Raw genomic sequence first — 18,695 nt, 5'->3', positions numbered from 1 at the left:
CATTACTAAAACAACAGCTTGTATCAATATTCAAATTTGCAGTAAGAGTTTTTATACAAAATGCAAATATATTAATAGTAGGGATATCAAAGCAGTTATACATTCACAAAGGAAGCACATTAGTGCGATGATATGGTTCTATTACAGCCCTTACTTTGACCCCTTTACCTCTACATTTACTACAGTTGTGGCAAATGTTCCCATATTTAATCAACAATCATTAGTGTTGAACTCTCTGCCCCCGACACACACATACAGGTCACATCAGTGCAAACAAAAGCACTCATATTCTGTCATTGGTGTGATCTCTGCCTTCCAGCTGATGTTGGATCCTAGACTTCAGAGCGCTGTACCTGCAAATCCAAGAAAACGCACACGATTAGAGACTGTCACTGACACACTATGAGACTTTTGATATATAATATTATTCACCACTTGTAGTTAAAATAAGTTTGTGCATCTTGAAATCCTAAAAACAGTGAGTGATGACTATTTTACAAACACTAATCTCATTGAAGGACTTGTTTTAAATTCTTTACTACCAGCGGCAGTCACAGATATTTGCTTCACATAATGAAATAGACCGTCATCAAAGAAGTCTTTGTCTAGACTGGAACCAGTTTTGTAACTGTCTGCTCAGTGGAGAGACTCTTGACTTACTTTACGGTCAGCTTGTTTATCTCGCGTTCCTCTTCCTCTTTAAGTTTCTCGACAAAGCTGTCTAAAACAGGAATTTCAAACTTTATGTATTGGGCAACCTGCGGAGAAACATATTCAAACATATCAGCAGAAGCAAGGTACACATGTCTTTGATCATAGGACACTGTTTGCAGCCATACTTTAAGTAAACAGACATTCAAATAGTTTTTACTGCATGTCTTTGTTGTGGGAGGTCGCAGTGACATTGACCTTTGACCACTTACATCGAATTAGTTCATCCTTGTGTCCAGTTGGATTTTTGTGCCAAATTTGAGGCAATTTGCTCAAAGCATTCCTGTAATATCATGAGAATGGGGCAGATATGAAGTCACAGTGACCTTTACTTATGACCTTTGATCACCAAAATCTAATCAGTTCTTCCTTGAGACCAGGTGTATGTTGGTGCTACATTTTAAGACATTCCCTCAAGGTGTTCCTGAGATATTTCTTTCACAATTGGACAGATGGACAGACGGACAACCCAGAACATGAAGCCTCTGACCACGCTGGTGTGGTGGCATAATACAATTATAAACTATAGTAAAGCTTATAGTAAAGGTAAAAGTACTAAAATGTGTCCGAAGAATACCTGTCTATCCACAAGAGGCCTTTAGTAGAATGGCTTTACCACTATCTAACTGTAAAAGGCTCAAATCACTGTACATTATAATACATAAATATTTATATACATAACCAACCAAACTAACAAATTAAATACATATTTACATTATTATAAAAAAAGGGGCATCTGTTTTCTGGACAATCCACATAACAGACTATGATTAACCCAGAGTTTTTTTCTGGAAAGAAACATTACTTTTGGATATTTTAAATGCGATTATTTTATGCTCCGAGCAACACAAACAAGATTCTATTCCCATTCACTGTGTTGGAGGGAAGGCAGAAGAACAGAAATATAGCTGGATATAAAAGTAAATTATTTGGATGAACTATCCCTTTAACTTTTGTTACTGAGTCGGCAATACAGAAAAGTTTCCAGCAACAGCTTTTATTTATTACCCAGGACTATCACAACAAAATGCTGCTATTCTCAGTCGCAAAACAGGATATCTTTCCTCAGCTTCCTAAATTAAACCTAACTGTCCATTGTATCATTGTGTGTCTATGTTTAGGACAACACAACAAAAAGGGGTCACTTACCAAGACCAAGAAGAGAGAACATAGTGGTGGCAGAAGGCCCAGACTCACATCATATGTAACTTCCTCTCCCAGGTCCGCCTCCGTGATCAAGATTTTGGAGATCTTCTCACAGGGTCCATAAAGCACACGAGCCACCAGCGGGTATTCACCATCCCTCAGTCGGGTCCTTTCTACAATGATACAAACAAATAAAACAAGAGATCGCAAAAACACACAACACAACATTTCTACTCAGAAAACCGCAACGAGTAAGTTGGTAATGAGTAATGGTGAGTTCTGACTTACCGCCAGACTCGTGCACCAAATAAAGGACGAAGTCTTCAGATTTATTCTCCACCTTCGAAAAGACGCAAGTACAGTTTACATCTATTTTCACTGAAACTCCACTTGAGATGTAACACGTGTCTGACTGCTAACCCTGAACTTGTGCAGCAGCAGGTTGAGGACTTGTCCAGTCGTCATGGAGCTGTTCACTCGTACGTTAGTGACTGATCCGAAGGCCGGAGTAAATACAGACGTCTAGAAGCAGGAGGGACAAAAGTACACAAAGTATTAGGAACTTTGCCTCATCAACACTTGCAGGATTCCTGGAATTCAACTCCTTGGACATTTTGAACGGGAAGGAAATGCCGCAGTTCAGAGCTGGACTCTGTTCAATAAAAACACAGTCAGGAGAAAATGATGAAGAATCGCAGTGTAGCTTTGTATTCTGTGGCACATTATGGAACCGGCTATTGTGAAACTCAGCAGGAGTGCAGGCACACTCGCACATGAAGCATCCTCAATTCTGCACCTGGGAATGTGTCAACAATGGGTTACATGGGGGTCAGGTGTTGGAAATCAGCATTCACTATATACACTCAACACAGTGCATTTGGTTTTCTTTTGTGCATAGATTCGTGCTAAGAATTCGAATGCCATTGTGATGTCCACATTAAATAAATAAAGTCAAGTCATTCATGTGTGTGTGTACACATTTTTTTTTTATTGTACCTTGTGGTTGTAAAAGTGTCCGTTGATTGAGAACCTGTGTGTTCGTAAGCGCTGCAAATCTCTGGCAGTGTGTGTCTTTGACCTCCTCTGAACCCGCATGAAGGAGGCGTCACTCCTCGTCCTCAGCAGCTGAGGAGAATCATCCTCCTCCTGAACACACGTGTCACCACCTCAGAGTAGACAAAAGCACACCTTAATGCATTATGTACAGTACATCAACCGCTATGTGTGTTACATGTTAGAAAACATTTGCAGTTTTACAAGATGAATCAACATTCAGATTTCTTTCTTTTAGCTTTTATAGTCTGTTGCCCGGCCAGATTTTGTGAGTCATTTTGAAATTCATATAGGTTTTGAAGATGAAATGACAATATCTACTATATCCTTTTATTCAATTAGTTCAGACTCACTTATAGTAAGTTAATCAATTAATTAAAATTTATTTGTTTTGAACCAATGAACAAAACATAATTTTGCTACTTCATAATACTTTCAGGGTAAAAAAGTAAATCATTTGCTGTATACTAAAACAGTCCATATAACATACACATATGTGTATACAGTATATGCTCTGTGTGTGAGTTTAGTTTAATAACAATAATAAAGGTTAAGTGTTTTCACCAGAATTAGTAATCTTCCCTCCGGCATTAAGATGACCATGCGATAAACCCAGACGGGTAACAGCCTTAACATTTGACTGTGAAACACTAAATGATAGTGAAATGTTAAACTAATTTCTGATCTGGATTCACAGAGGAGGAAAACAAATCTTTATTAAAAAAAAATACATTCATAATTTATTTACTTGTTTATCTGTGACCAAGAAGAACCATCTCAAACTGCCAAAGTCAGACTCGTGACTAAGTAGACTAACCCTGGTCATTTATAGAGTTAATGATCTGATCTCGGGGGCATCTCATGGTAATCTGTACTCAACATGGGAGCCAACCTGTCCAATGGGAATGCAGAATTAAACACGTGTGTTGATGTAACCTGTTTCAGCATGTGTTTGTAATCTACATTAACTAATTAATCATGTGTGAGTGTGTGAGGATGACTGCACGTGTGTTACTCACCAGCTGGTCCACTCTCTGTGCCCGGTGAGTTATTGTTAGTCTCTGCTGAGAGCTGCTTTGCCAAAGCAGATCTATCGTTTCTGAAGAAAGACAGAGGAACAATGTTTTTATTGTTTGTTAACATTTCTAGCATTATATATACACCATACTTGTGAAAATAAAGCTACAGCCGGAGGACATTTAGCTTAGTTTAGCTCGAGGACTGGCAGCAGTAAAGTAGATACCTAATTTCTTGTTTGTTTGTTGCTGGTAGGTTTTTACCTTTGAACAGAGCCAGGCCTGCAAACTAAACTAATTTAGCTCAATGTATTCAGGTGTTTGCTGAGATAACGTTCCTTGTTTTTAGTAAAACATATTTTTATTATAGATTAATCTGCCATCTGCAATCATTCTATGTTCAATGAATTTATTGTATTTGCTTATAAATTATGTATTTAGATTTCTTGTTTTTAAAACCCAAAGATATTCACTTTGTTACTTTGCCAAGGAGCTTACGATTATCATATTTGAGACATACATTTGAGAAGTTGGAACCAGTGAAAGATTTGGACCATAAAATGTGTTGCCAATGCAAAAAAGAAAGAATGATCTAGCTTTTGAATGTTCTTTCATTTCTCATTTTGTCTTAGACTTAACTATATATATTTAATTACATGTAAATCTTCTCTTCATTTATTCCAAATGCAGCCAAATCTTTAGTACAGCCCCATTATGTATAGGCCTACTACAAAGTTTGAAGGAGTTTTCCTAGTTTCCTTAAGGGTGGAGACGCTAATGAACAAGGTGTTTTCAGCTTCAATGTGTCTACTATTGTGTGAGAGTTCTCTGTTGCCAGTGTTGTAATCACACTACCCACACATGTCTGTTTGTTCACATGAAGTCATCTGTGTTATTATACCGATTGAGACGAAATCTTTCATTGTCGTCGTACATCTGGAGTCTGATTGGTCGGCGCAGACCCCAGTAGATGTTCAGCAACCCCTCAAGGATGAGCTCTCCATCTTCCTACACACACACACACACACACACACACACACACACACACACACACACACACACACACACACACACACACACAACAATGATCATCAGCACTCGTGGTTAGAGGGGATATCCTGCTGGCCGCCTGCCACAGCGGCTCAAAATCAGGTGTACGTGCAGGAACAGTCGCTCACAGCTTCTGAGTGAACTCTCTCATCAAGGAAAATTCCCGTCAGGTCCCCCACTCTTATTTTTTTACACAGTACAAGGGTGAAGTCACGTCTGAGGATACAGCAATAAAAGAGACATGAATGCTTTGGGTCACGTACACGGAGGTGGAGATGTTTTGATTTCATAAAAATGAAACTCTAATTTTGGAAGAAAATGATCTCACTGTGTTCTGAATACAGAAATAAAACAGTGTCCCCCTGTTTTTCAGTTTTTAATGTAAAAAAATATATATTATAATTATAAAAGTCTTTAGCTTGTTGGCCTGAGATCCATTTTTTTAAGCACTTATTGCAACTGAACCAGTAATGATTTAAATATTACAGCGCAACTGTGACTCTTTGTCTCCAACTGATTTTTATGCCTTCACAATATCTACTTTCATACTGGATACAATGTAGATCTTTTAACACAATTCTGCGGATGGAAAAGCCTATAAATCAATTCGTCACAGAGATTTTAACACTGAAGTGAAAGCAATTCCTATTGTTAGAATGCAGTTTTAACACAGTTTATCCTGCGGATATTCTTATTGGTTAAACCAAGCCATTTAATCTACAAATTAATTGTCAGCTCATGACAGATAATGGGTCAATTATTTGCAGTTGTGGAATGTAAGTATATTTACTCAAGTACTACAACGTACTATACTTTTTTGAGGTGCTTGTACTTCTCTTTATATTTGTAAATCACAACATTTTGGAAGCCAACATTGCACTAAACTAATATTAATTATTAACTAATACTACAACTAATATTCTAATATACTAACTAATTCCTGTTGCCTCCGACCATGTGATCCCAACATACTTATTCATGCAAAAAAGTAGTTGTTATCAGGATCTCAGACTGCTTTTCCATAAACATCTCATGGAGCAGAACTAATTATTCATGCTGAGCGTCTAAATGTATGTCTTTCATGTGTATAGACTGTTATTGGTTATAATTCAATGGATAACTTGTTGCTGACACAGTTACTTCTGATCGATGGATTCAAATTTGAATGCTGAAATATCAGAAAAAAAGAAGCTGAAGACGTGTTTTGGAAAGTGAGGCAGATTGCTCCCAGGGCTTCATTGTTTCTGGAATATAAACATTCAGGGCAGCTGCACTGCTAAACCTTCCTCACCCGCTACTCCTGAGTTTCCTGAACAGCCATGAACACACCCTCAAACACACGTGTAAGCACACACACACACACACACACACACACACACACACACACACACACACACACACACACACACACACAGAAATCCACAGAGATGAGTGTAAGGTCAACAGAGCTATTTTTGGAAGTGGTGGGTAATCGCTCTGCTATAAAGCCTGGATACACACTCTGGTCCAGTCATACTCAACTGAGCCCATGAGCTTTCACTCTGTTTCGCTCTGCATGTCAACCTCACAAGTCACACATCAAAGGTGAGAGTGCTTCTTCTTTTGTTGTTTATTATCATCTACTCTTTATTACGGAGCTTATAATTTAGACATTTTATTTTAGCAAGTTCATTTTAAAGGAATTGTAGTACCATTACATATACGATAAAAAAACACATGAAATTTAAATGGTAGGAAGGAAAAGAAGCAAGAAAGAAGGAAAGACGGCTATGTATAGTTATTAGCTTATCTGTTATAACAAAACAATTTAAAAGCTAAATGCTAAAAGACAACAGACACAGGTCAATGTGAAGAGTTTTAGCAGCAAAGGTACAGACCATGATTAAAAACAGAAAATTAAAATCACCATCAAGATTTCTTTTTTAGTAAAAGGTTAGATTTACGTTCTGTCAATGAAGTCTAGACAAAGAGCTACAGTCTAACTTTTCCTTTTTCCTCTCCCGCTACAGCATGAAACGCAGGCAGCTGTGGCTTTCCCTGCCTGTCCTACCCACCATTACTGAGACGCTTGAGGACTTGCCTGTCCACCCCTCATCCACTCAATCTTCCCAGAGCTCCCAGATCTCCCAGTCTCTGGAGGACTACATGACCAGTATTCAGGCCCTTGCACGGCCTGCTGAGGCACCGAGCTGCGGCCTCGTCAGACTCCAGAGGTCCCCCAAGCTACGGCAGTTCTCAAAGGCTCAGGTGAAGCTCTCTGTCTCAGCCTCACTTCCTCGTGGCTCTTCCCGCACACTAAGGACTTCCAGACATTACAGTCTGAGTCTAAACAGCGCAGAGGATTTTTCTCTCAAGATGGGCAGAGAAAAAGACCCTGTGGACTGGCTGTTTGGACAAATAAGGACTTGAAGAGAGATGCTGTTGTGGGACGTCCTGACTGGCACTTTAGTGGAATATCTCATGATCGAAAAAGGTTGGAAAAACTGGCTTCAATTATAAAGATTAAAACCAAAGCGCTGAATGATGAGACTCATTATGATGGCTGGACAAAGACAACATCACCAAAGAAAAGTGAAGATCTATTTATTTCTATGCACCGGGGACTTAAGTCTACATGTTTATGTTGGATATTTTGTAAAGACGAAAAGGGGATACTTTCTAATAAAATAATCACAAATATGTCTCTGCTTGTTTCTGAAGTTACTGCAAAGATGTGAATGACTATTTGACATTTTAGAGACTGAATGAAAAACATTATTAACAGATTATATGATTATTACTCCTGTTATTCAAGGTACTTGTACTTACAGTATTTACAATTTTTAATGCTTCATACATTGCACTTTTTACCCTACTGCATGTATTTATTTTTAGTTAGTTATGTTTCATGCTAATTATCAAATACATCAACCTGTTTAGGCTAAGTGGTTTTAGATAATGAATGGATATTAAAGCATTAGTACAAATAATGCAATAATATGATATGTGACTCAACCATTTAGTCAGATTATGTTATATTTAAGTTTGTATTAGAGTAATGGATAACTTTTTTATTCTTTTTTATTCAGTCAGATTATATTATTGTTAGTGTAATGGTTAACTTGTTTATTATGCCTTTACTATTTACATAATTACATAATTCCTATACTTGTTTTTGTCCTTTTTTACCATTGTGGGAGGAATAAAGGATACTCTTATCTATTTTAGCTTATTAATGAAACACTCATAGGGGCGGTTTTTATGAGTATATTTTTCATTATCTGCTTAGAATACCTAATGGAGATTATGACTGTGATTGCGTATTACTTTGACTTCAGTAAAGGAGCTAAATCCTTCTGTTAACCACTGCAATAGACCAACCACATCTCATTTTCTGTTTTTGCAGTGAGTCTCAAATCTAGACAATCGTATCCCACACTGACCTCTAGTGGTAAGCACTGGTGCTACAGTTGTGGCTCTGTAAACTAAAAAGTAGCCGATGGTCACTACAAGCAGAACAGGCAGATACTTTCAGTCCTTCCTTCGAAATCTTTAGCAAGACGGTGAACCAATATCGGCCACCGCAAGGACAAAATACCTCAAACCATCAACATCATCAATACAGTTGTACAGTTGCTCGGCATTCATGTTAGAGCTTGTTTTCTGGTTTAGCGTCCAAGTCAAACCAGATGACATTGCCAGCCAAAACATGACTAACTCACATCACCTGACCCCACCTGCAGAGCGTGATCATAATACAATCTGAGAACACCACCTTCAAAACTTCTTCTTTTTTCATACAGGACCTGTATGCGTCAGCTTGAATAATCGATAGAAATGAATAACAGCAAAGATTCAGACATACCAGGTATAGATGATCACAATAAAAGTCTGTCTGGGAGCTATAACATGACTCATTTAACTCACTGTATTTTCTTAGAATTCACATTAGAGGTTTCCAAATGTTGGTCTGAACCCAAGAATGTCACTGCTGAGTAATGCCCCTCATTCCCACAAAATATCTCATGAGTAAGTTGTGGGTAAGCTTTGGCTTCACTCCATCAGCTTTACCAGCGTCACTACATAACGAAAAGTATCAGCACAACAAAAGACAGTTTTATTTCTGATTATGCACCTTTAAAGTTATCACCGTCTATCACAATGTATTTTGTACTCTCCAATAACACACAGTTTTGAAGTTTTTGATTGTATAACATGATCTTCCTCAGTAGATGCTGTTGCCCAGATGTCACGCGACAGTCAACGTTTAATTAACAGTTGAAATTAAAAGTAAAATCTTTGACATTGAAAAAACATTAAAAAAACAATCTCACTATAAGGTCCATTTTGTTCTGGAGCTTTGGATTTGATCAGACACGATGAGATGAACATCTTAGAACAACAACCTCTGTTTGGACTTGTGGCTAGATTGTTTTGTCAGCTGCAGTTATGAACGTTCAATCAAAGTTTCTGTGATTGTGATTTAAGCTCTCATGGTTTCATGTCTTCCTTATATTTATCATAGTATTTTTTTTCTTGTAAAGATGAAGATTCAATGATGTCAAAATGTGTAACTTTTGCCGCTGCTCATTGTCGTCACATCACAGGTGAAGTGCAACGTGATTGAATGGGAAGAGATAAACTGAGCCTTCAAACCAGACACTAAAACAACAAACGCTGATACTATGTTCTATGTTCCTATAAATTATGACTTAGTATAAGAGAAACAGAGATACATTGCCGAGTGTATTTCCTTAATTCCTCTTACAAAGAGTAAACCTACACAGCAAAATGGGTAGTGTTACTTAGTGTCAATTTTCCAGTGTAAAATATTTTGAGTTGATCAGTGTTGTTTTGGGTGTTAAAAAAGCACTGGCAGTGCTGAAAAAGCTCTGCCGGCGGGGTTGTTTTGGCGAGTTAACGCAATGCACCCCTGACCGAGTTATCTGTACATTCGTTTTTTGCGCGGTCTTTCTTTTTCAACTGACGGTGATGGTGGAGAAAGTGTTCAGAGTGTTCACAGTAAAATCCACAGTTAAATATGCAGTGTCAAAGTTCAGTGACTCTTTCAGAGTTATTTCAACAACAGTTTGAGTAAGATGCCGCCTAATGTTGGTGTTAATTTACGAAGTTAAATCAGGTGGTGTTAAAAATACTCTAAAAAAGCCCCTCCACCCTCGTCACCTCATTTCTGGGTGCTGAAGAGGCTCTGGGGGCGGGGTTGTTTGGGTGAGTTAACACAATGCACTTCTGACTAAGTTATCTACACTTGCGGTTATTTCGCAATCTTTCTTTTGTACTTACATCCTGTGAGATTCTGTGATATGGAGTTTGACAGGATGACCCAGCATGCAGTTCGGCGGTGTAACTTTATGAATGTGAAACCCTGAATTAAGTTCTTATCCCTGTTGTGTATTCAGACTTTCATGTGTCATAAGACAACATTGTGAGTGTTGGATATTAACACAATTTTGTGTAAAAAAAATACTCTTTCATGTGTCATAAGACAACACTGTGAGTGTTAGATATTAACACAATTTAGTGTAAAAAAATACACTTTCGTGTGTCATAAGACAACACAGGGACTGTTAGATTTTAACACTATGAAAGAGATAAAATATGAACACTATCCAAAGTGTAAATTTAACTCTGAACCAGAGTGGATTATATAAACACTGGCAGAGTGTTGATTTTAACACTATGGGAGTTAATTTCACACTTCCAATTTTGCTGTGTACACAAGAGAGTGTGGGGAAGATGAAACTTGTATATCATCAGGATCGGATTTCATATCATGCAGATGATCAGACTATGTTGGTATATCTTTTTTTTTTTTTTTTTTTTTTTTACAAATGTACTGTAAACAGCTCATTCCAAGCTCATAAAAACACAACAATTTGACACTAAAGAAAACATATTTCTGCCAATAGATTCCCCAAAACAATGTGGCTCAAAGGCTTCTATGATACAGCTAATTTCCGATCACCAATAAAATAAAAATATTGTTCTTGAAAAAGGAGCTGATGCATCACATCATATCATATAAAGTTATCTTATATCAGTGAGTTGTTGTCTGTTTGGACTTGGACAGTCATCTCTTTTTTGTTGGTTTTCCATATTTCTCACCAAACTGGAGCCTCAGACAATAACAGAAAGCAACAACACGGCTTCTCACAACAGCATTCTGTTTTTACAGCGACCACACTCGAGACATATATACTCTATGTATTTAGTTTATTCTGGACTGAATCTATTTAGCGTCACGTTCTTGTAGAAAAATTATTGCAAGTTTCAAGAAGACACTCTTGCAAGCCCAAAATAAAGCTTAAAATGGGTCATTACAAGTTAAGCAGTGTAATGTGTTGTCATTGTCCATAATGACTTCTGTTTCTCATCAAATCAATCAATCAATCAATCAATCAATCAATCAATCAATCAATTTGCAGTTCAAATGAGAAAGTTCAAGCTATTGTATCCTTCTTGGGGGTTAATATTGGGTCATATTGTGATATCACTGGTCCTTCTATTATACATGTGTATGTTGCATGTACACATGTTATGTCTGTGACTGTGGGGGGATTTTCCCAGAATGAGACAATAGTGAGTTTAACTGTTTTGAGCACACTCAAAAACCTTCTGGACACAAAGGGGAACTCCTGACCAAAAAACCCATAGAATAATTATCAAACAAATAACTAAACACACTGCAAGAGCAAAACGTTTACTGTGTAAATACTTTGCTAAGCAGTTAGTGTACAGAACAGAAATCTGAGACTCTTTCTCTCCTTCCATTTTCATTTTGAGGTAAAGGGGATTTTTTGTGGTTTGTCAACCGTTTGGCATTTTGGAGTGGCAGGACTGTGCTCCGAAGCTTATTTGGTCTCAGGTTTTCTGTCCTCATGAAAATGCTGGTTTAACTGGTTCCAGTTTTGTATGTGTGGGACCCATTTTACAACACACTATGTTCTGTAATCCCTCACGCCCACACATACCACCGAGCAATCGTCAAACACTCCCTGTTTACCTTGTATTATTATTTCTGCCAGCACTTTCTCCTGTCAGGTGATCTTTTTGAGATGATCTTACCTCGCGAGTCCTTAGCTGAAAGTTTTTCCCTTCATGGTAACAGTTGTAGGTTCTAAGCAGTGACAAGATAGCAGACCTGAATGTGAACACAAGAGCACAAAGGGTATTAACGCTCACAGCCCTCAAACAATGGTGACGTTTAATGCAACAACATTGTTATTTCACTTGATTGTTTGTGACTACTGGGCAGTGCGTAAAATGAAATGACTTACTTTGGTATAAGTTTCTCTTCACTGAGCTTCACGTAGGTCTGACTTTCACCCATTTTGTCTCAAACCCAGCTGTGCAGAAAAAGACCACAAAACGTTAGTAAAAAAAAATAAAGATTGTACTATGGTTATGAAACTGTGTACAAATCAATAACTGAGTCTAATACATTATGATTATGTCCAGAAAATATAACCGTGTGTTTTTAAAAAGATGATGACCAACCACATAACACAATGTGCAATAAATATAAAATATGAACAATAGTGTAATGTGTTGTCATGTTTCACTTTTGATCCAATTTAAACCAAACGCTTTCAAACAAATAGCTGTGGTGGTAAAATCACGGGCAGTGAATTAGCAGAAATCACATGGTGTGTTTGACACAGAGCCAACAGAGTAACATGTTGCGGCAAAGCTCAATAAAGCCCAGAAAACACTGTGTCTCTTCCCAGGATCATGCCTGCTACTGTGCCGGGTTCCTCACAGTTAGCATCACATTATTTATAAAAAACACTACTTATTCTTCTCTGTGGCACAGTTTCTAAAGAACACAACCAATCTGCAACACCAGTGTCTTTTTTAGTCGATAAATTTAGTGCACAGTAAAATTCAAAAGGACACCTATTAATCATCGAGTCCTTCGGGGTGCTAAGTGTCTTCTGACAAGACAGAGGAATGGTGGCCCTGATCCCTGTATCCTGACTCCGGTGTCCATATATTTCAGAAGGAAAGTGCCATGGGGAATTTCCTGAATTGGAAAGCCCAGTCACAGTCACTGAGTATGCGGGGGGAGGAGCAAGAGTATAAAACAGTAACATGTGGCTCAGAGGCTCAGCGTCAACACTCAGCTCGTCTCCAGAATGAAGCTCTGTCCTCAGTCCGTCCTTGAGCTTGCCTTCTTCAGTCTTTGCTTTGTACTGATCGCAGGTAGGAATCATCACCGCTTATTCTTTCATAAAATGTGGACACAGTTTTATTGGAGCAAAGCTGCCTGAGCTTGTTAACTTGCTGTAACTTAATCTCTGCTCATGTTTAACTGTATTGAATGAACTTGTAATCTTGCTACTGTGTCTGTGCAGTGAGAGTGTCAGACGGCACATTCGTCCCAGGGAGATGTTTGTGTCCAAACACACAACCGGGCGTCAGAGGGCAACTTAAGGAGCTGACAGTCTACCCCAAAAGCCCCAGCTGTGCCAGAGTTACAGTAATGTGAGTTACAGATCCTGCATACACACAAATGCATGTATATGCACACACACTTCCAGATGAGTAAATGTGTGGGTCTACACGTGTTTTTCAGAGTGACTCTGAAGAGTACCAATGAGCTAGTGTGTCTGAATCCAGAAGCGCCGATGGGCAAACAATTGAATCGCTGCTGGAACAGGTCAGTGAAACTTGATCAGTGAAATTTACCTTTTAGTGACCTTTGGTTACCAACTGCGCCTCTGTCAGTGTGATACCACAGGTTTGCCAACCCTCCGAGTATCATGTAATCCTTCAATGTGTATTTGCACATAAAAACAGCAATATGCATCTAACCTATTACACAACAGATTGCAGAATATTTTAGCCCTGGGTCCTGACTTGTTAAAGAGGGGTTCCACCCATCTTTAAGTTCCCGTAAATCACTGCCAACGATATCTTATTTGTTGCCAAGCCAGTTCTTGTAACAAAGCACCTTGCTGAGCAGTTTCAAGTTCTTTTCTCTATGATTTGCTACTTGGTAGACAACAAAGAATGATGGGTTCTTCCTAAAAAGCTCTTAATTTCACAAGAAATATTGTATCAAAATATTTTACTTGTCTGATGCGTATTAGGAATATCAATTCACAGCCCTTCCTCCAGACTTACGTCCATGCTTCTGTGTGTGTTATACAGAGCTAAAAAGTTGGGTCGTGATGTGACACTTTGCCTGAAGAGGAGGAGGAGGGGGCGAGGTCGTCAGCGCCAGAGGCCCCAACAGAGGAGCCGGGGCCTCAACAGAAGAGCCTCATCCTCTGATTCCCAATAGGCAATCAACCTGACAAATGAAACACAGCTACTGCACGGAAAGACATGTGTACATAATGTTTTTTGCCACACTGTGGACTCCAGGTCCACAGGTACCACTTTTCTTCCTATAAATATCACACAACTCAGACATCAAGAACCCCTAAACTGTTGTCTGAGCTGTAAATCAAACTTTCCTTGTCATCGAGCAGCAGGGGGCTTTACTTTACCTCTTATGACTGATGTTATGTTGAAAACTGAGCCCTGGAGGCTTGTCATAAATGTTAACAGTTTTAGCTTTAAAACACTAAATGTTTCTGTGTAAATCTGTAGATTGCAGCTGGAAAAGCTAACTGAAAAGACTTTGTTGGTTATTTATTTTTATAATAATATGAACATTTTACAGCCAATGTTTTTTTTTAAATAAATAAATATATCAGCAAAACATTGTGACCTTGTGTGCTATTTATTGTTGAGAATCCTGATTGTCTTGTGACTAGAACGTTTATAAAGGTGATTACTTCCCTGGCAGGATATGAGAGGTCAGCCACAGCCTTGAGTTAATAAACTACAGGATGTGCGTCACAAAGCAAACATGTCTTACTGAAAACATCTGCACAAACAAGAGCTAACTGTGTTTCTGCATTATAAGGTATAAATATCTCATTCTACTGGGCTTAAGAGCATTTTCCTGAGGTATTTTGGAAAATATCACACCATTAATTTATTTTCACCGATAATACTGGACTATTGTTATTGCACAACTAAGACAAACAGGTGATCGGGCATGTTTTATAAAGTCAACATCGGAAACACTTTATTTTTCAAGGCCCAGTCACTCTGGAAGCATCCATTTATTTCAGAGAATGAAGGTTGATGTGTTCACGGTTAAACATGTACTTGGGTAATGGAAAGTGAATAACTCAGGCAAGTGCTAACCTGATTTGTCTTCCAGATAAAATATCTACTGGCATTGATAAGAGCTCTTGTATAACTGCTATGTGATCCTGTTACAACTTAATGCTCCGCAGCACGAGGTCGTCAAATGGAAAGTGAAAGTAAACAGCTGAACAAGGTGGCCTTTGTTTCAGGGCAAGCTTGATAATTTAATTAAGGGACTTTTTTGTATATCTCATATGTTATTGATCAATACAATTCAAGCAGTTACCTTTCAAGTAAAATATTAAGCGGAAAAAGAACCAATGTCAAGATAACAGTCTTGTTACTGGATGGCATGTGGCCAACAGGAACCCCCTTCAAATCCAAACTAAAGTACAAAAGTATTTTTTACACCACTATGTTTGTGTGACAGCTGTAGTTACTGCAGATTGAGATCGTTCAATACATTCCATTTTGCAAACCGCTTATCCTGTTTCGGGTCACAGGGTCGCTGGGGCCAATCCCAGCTGACATTGGGCAAAGGCAGGGTTCACTCTGGACAGGTTGCCAGTTTATCACAGGGCACATCTAGAGACAGACAACCATTCACGCTCACATTCAAACCTACGGGCCATTTCAGAGTCTCCAGTTAACCTTACTGCATGTCTTTGGACTGTGCAAAGAAGCCGGACAACCTGCAGGGAACCCACTCTGCCTCGGGAAGAACTTGCAAACTCCACAAAGAAGGACCTGCATGCTTCTGCTTAATGCTTCTGCTTAATGCATCAATAATTATGGTCTCAGTAATAAAAACAAATATATATATAAATCCTAAAATACTCTGACGAATGTTTATACTTTTAATTATATTGTGCTTTTAATTATATTGTGCTGATATTAGTGCTGTACTTTTACTCAAGTATAATTTAGGATGCAGGATGCAGGACTGTTTTGTCGTATTGATACTTCTATTTAAGTAAATGATATGATGACTTCTTCCACCACTATTAAAATCCCATTCACGATTTACATACCAACACACCTTAGACCTTTACACAAGCTAAGAACCAGCCTTCACTGCACAATTGCCAGACATCAACACACACACACACACACACACACACACACACACACACACACACACACACACACACACACACACACACACACACACACATCTTCCTGTAATTTTCTAACTATAATGTTGCTGTTTGCTATAAGCTGACAACGACAGTTTATATTGCAACACATGATTCTAATGCATTCCTATCACTGTATCTACAATCATGGTGTTGGTGCCACCTAGTGTCTCCAGCATTATGTGCACTGAACTTCCTCATGCATCGCTCCATCCGGCTCAGTGATTATAGTGTTCAGTCTAACTTGGATTGTGATCTCTAACACCACCTGCAGGAACATTGCGAGCAGGATCCTGGAAAAATATACTTTAATGAACGTGTTATGTAGTATTTATTTAAAGTGCTACTGGCTGAGTAATTGGTTGAGACTCTGTGTTTTATGAGACTTTTAGTCACATAACTTGGTCACATGAGTCTGGATGAGTAAAGAAGAGAAGCCAATCAGTTAAAGTACTGATATGGGATTTATTTTAAAATGCAGTTCCACTTATACATACTTTATTATGATATAGATTATATCCCTGTTTGTTATTAGCTGTAAAGAAAATGAGAGTAGGTATGTATATAAGAATAAGTTCTAGTCCACAGGAATTGGTTCCTTTGCATTTTCTGCAGCTGAGACAGAAGTTTCTTCAGAAGAAAAGTAGACCAAAAAAAAAACCTGCTTGCATGAGCAACAGTAGTTGCCACAAAAAGCAGGAAACAGTAGCCACAGCACTGTCTGACTGGGAAGTGGTCTCTGGGAGGAGAGGTGCAGATTCAGCTAAACAATAAACACTGAGCACAAAAGAGGGAGTCTTTCAGATTTCTGTCACAATGCCGGTCCTCCTGTTATCTTCATTTAGCTCGAATCAACGTGATCATCTTCATGAAATTCACTAAAAATATGTTATTTTACGGATGCAATGGCAACACTAGTGAGCCCTCCACTCCCTTTAACCTCCACCTCCACTTTTTATCCAGGGAAACTGCTGACAAAGTAGGTGCATAATGGGACGGTCAGTCTATCTCTTATGCATATTCATACATAGCATAGTAATGGGTGTATAAATATTCCATCACTTAAAAGATTCCAGTCTGTCACCATTATTATGAATTATTCAGACATTGCACAGCAGATGGACCAAAAGGTCACACTATTTGGGTGATGTTAAGATTCGAGTGAATTTACATATTTAGTCTCGGGTTTTCTCTCCTCTTCTTCTTTTGTGACTAAATTACAAATTACATGTGTGTGAAAGCTTCCTCGGTGGACAAAGAATCGAAGCTGCTAATTGGTTTGATTATCGCGAGATTTGTATCCAATTATAGCACCTCGTGTGAAGCTGAACCCGGAGACAATCCCATTCCCACGCGTAAAATAATGTCCAGGGCAACTCCAAACACTGCACAAAGCCTTTCCAAAAACGTATATTTAAGACAGACACTTAGATTCATCTTTAAATCACTTGATAAGATGCAGCTATTTCTTTTGCAGCTCTCCCTGTGAAGAAGATAGTTTCGTATCTGCAGATTTAAGATGACGAATATGAAAGTTTTAACCAAGTGCTAAAATGAATTTAAACCGTAAGTCGCTGCATCCAACTTCACAACAGCCTGTGGTCTTCAGGGCATTATGTTGTTCTTATGGTTAAACCGCTTAATCGCATCGATAATATTCCTTTCTTCTTGATAATTGTGTGTAGTTAAACACTTCAGGTAGTCTAATCAGTTTGGTTTCTTACCATAGCAGACTGCGTCCTCCGTCTTCTTCCGTAAATCCCACCGATGTATCCCGCGCCGTTGTTCGTTATCAGTCTTCATTCACCCTCTTGTCTTACTGTATTCAGAGCTGAAAGATCAAACTGACAACAATATAATCCAATAGAAAGCCGTGCTCATACGCGTCAACCAATCAACGTTGAGGGTGGGCGGGGCGAACGTACTTACCTCTCTCCGCTCGATCAAGGTGCCTCTGAGTGCTTTGCTGCATCCTCAGCAGTCAGAGCATCAGTTTAACCCTTTTGCTTGAACTAAAGTTGCTACTTTGGCCTTTAAACTACGAAAAAACTCAGGTTAGAGTTAACATTTGAATGTGTTCATTGACGTATTTCATGCAAAATATGTTGATTTGATAAAAATGTATATTTTTGCATCATGTAAATGCATTTCCTTCCTAATTCATTGTTGAGTACAGATTTTTTTTTGAATGGGCAACCATGTCTTGTGTATTGAAACATAATTTGTGTTATTAGACAATAGATGTAAACGTGTCAAGGTTAAGATCCAGCTAATTTGCATTAATGATTTACGTTATATTAACTTCTGCTGTTTTAATCCTATAGCTTAAATTATATAGGTCATTGAATTTGATGTTATTTTATTTTGTTCTGTAAAATGTGTTATGTATATATCGTTTGACAAAGCCATGTTAACAAACAATACAAAGAAACAAATA

The 18,695-nt window shown here is 38.3% G+C and overlaps 2 protein-coding genes across 2 annotated transcripts; one reads left to right on the top strand and one right to left on the bottom strand.

Annotated features, from left to right (window-relative positions):
• Positions 1 to 20: 20 nt before the first annotated feature.
• Positions 21 to 18,071, bottom strand: rassf4a (Ras association domain family member 4a). Its single transcript, XM_068568102.1, has 11 exons — positions 17,983 to 18,071; positions 12,254 to 12,322; positions 12,042 to 12,117; positions 4,828 to 4,934; positions 3,930 to 4,009; positions 2,854 to 3,023; positions 2,278 to 2,379; positions 2,146 to 2,197; positions 1,909 to 2,030; positions 661 to 758; positions 21 to 353 (listed from the first exon to the last, which is right to left on the bottom strand). The coding sequence occupies exons 2-11, from the start codon at positions 12,304 to 12,306 to the stop codon at positions 284 to 286; spliced, it is 930 nt and encodes a 309-aa protein (XP_068424203.1). The 5' UTR covers positions 12,307 to 12,322; positions 17,983 to 18,071; the 3' UTR covers positions 21 to 283.
• LOC137780116 (growth-regulated alpha protein-like) lies at positions 13,101 to 14,649 on the top strand. The gene is made up of 4 exons (XM_068568464.1): positions 13,101 to 13,178; positions 13,331 to 13,460; positions 13,552 to 13,635; positions 14,130 to 14,649. Exons 1-4 carry the CDS (start codon positions 13,112 to 13,114, stop codon positions 14,260 to 14,262), a joined length of 414 nt encoding a protein of 137 aa, XP_068424565.1. The 5' UTR covers positions 13,101 to 13,111; the 3' UTR covers positions 14,263 to 14,649.
• Positions 18,072 to 18,695: the final 624 nt, after the last annotated feature.

Source organism: Clinocottus analis, unplaced genomic scaffold (assembly GCF_023055335.1).
Source record: "Clinocottus analis isolate CAN_PGR_092001 unplaced genomic scaffold, fCliAna1.0.p SCAF_8, whole genome shotgun sequence".
NCBI classification, from domain to species: Eukaryota; Metazoa; Chordata; class Actinopteri; order Perciformes; family Cottidae; genus Clinocottus; species Clinocottus analis.
This window is presented reverse-complemented; position numbering and strand designations above follow the sequence as displayed.

Coding starts and splice junctions, on each gene's coding strand:
- rassf4a (XM_068568102.1), bottom strand. CDS start 12,306: ATGGGTGAAAGTCAGACCTACGTGAAGCTCAGTGAAGAGAAACTTATA. Junction 3,024..3,929: donor CACAGAGAGTGGACCAGCTG/GTGAGTAACACA, acceptor GTCTACTCTGAG/GTGGTGACACGTGTGTTCAG. Junction 2,198..2,277: donor TGCTGCTGCACAAGTTCAGG/GTTAGCAGTCAG, acceptor GTCTTTTCGAAG/GTGGAGAATAAATCTGAAGA.
- LOC137780116 (XM_068568464.1), top strand. CDS start 13,112: ATGAAGCTCTGTCCTCAGTCCGTCCTTGAGCTTGCCTTCTTCAGTCTT. Junction 13,461..13,551: donor TGTGCCAGAGTTACAGTAAT/GTGAGTTACAGA, acceptor CGTGTTTTTCAG/AGTGACTCTGAAGAGTACCA. Junction 13,636..14,129: donor TTGAATCGCTGCTGGAACAG/GTCAGTGAAACT, acceptor TGTGTTATACAG/AGCTAAAAAGTTGGGTCGTG.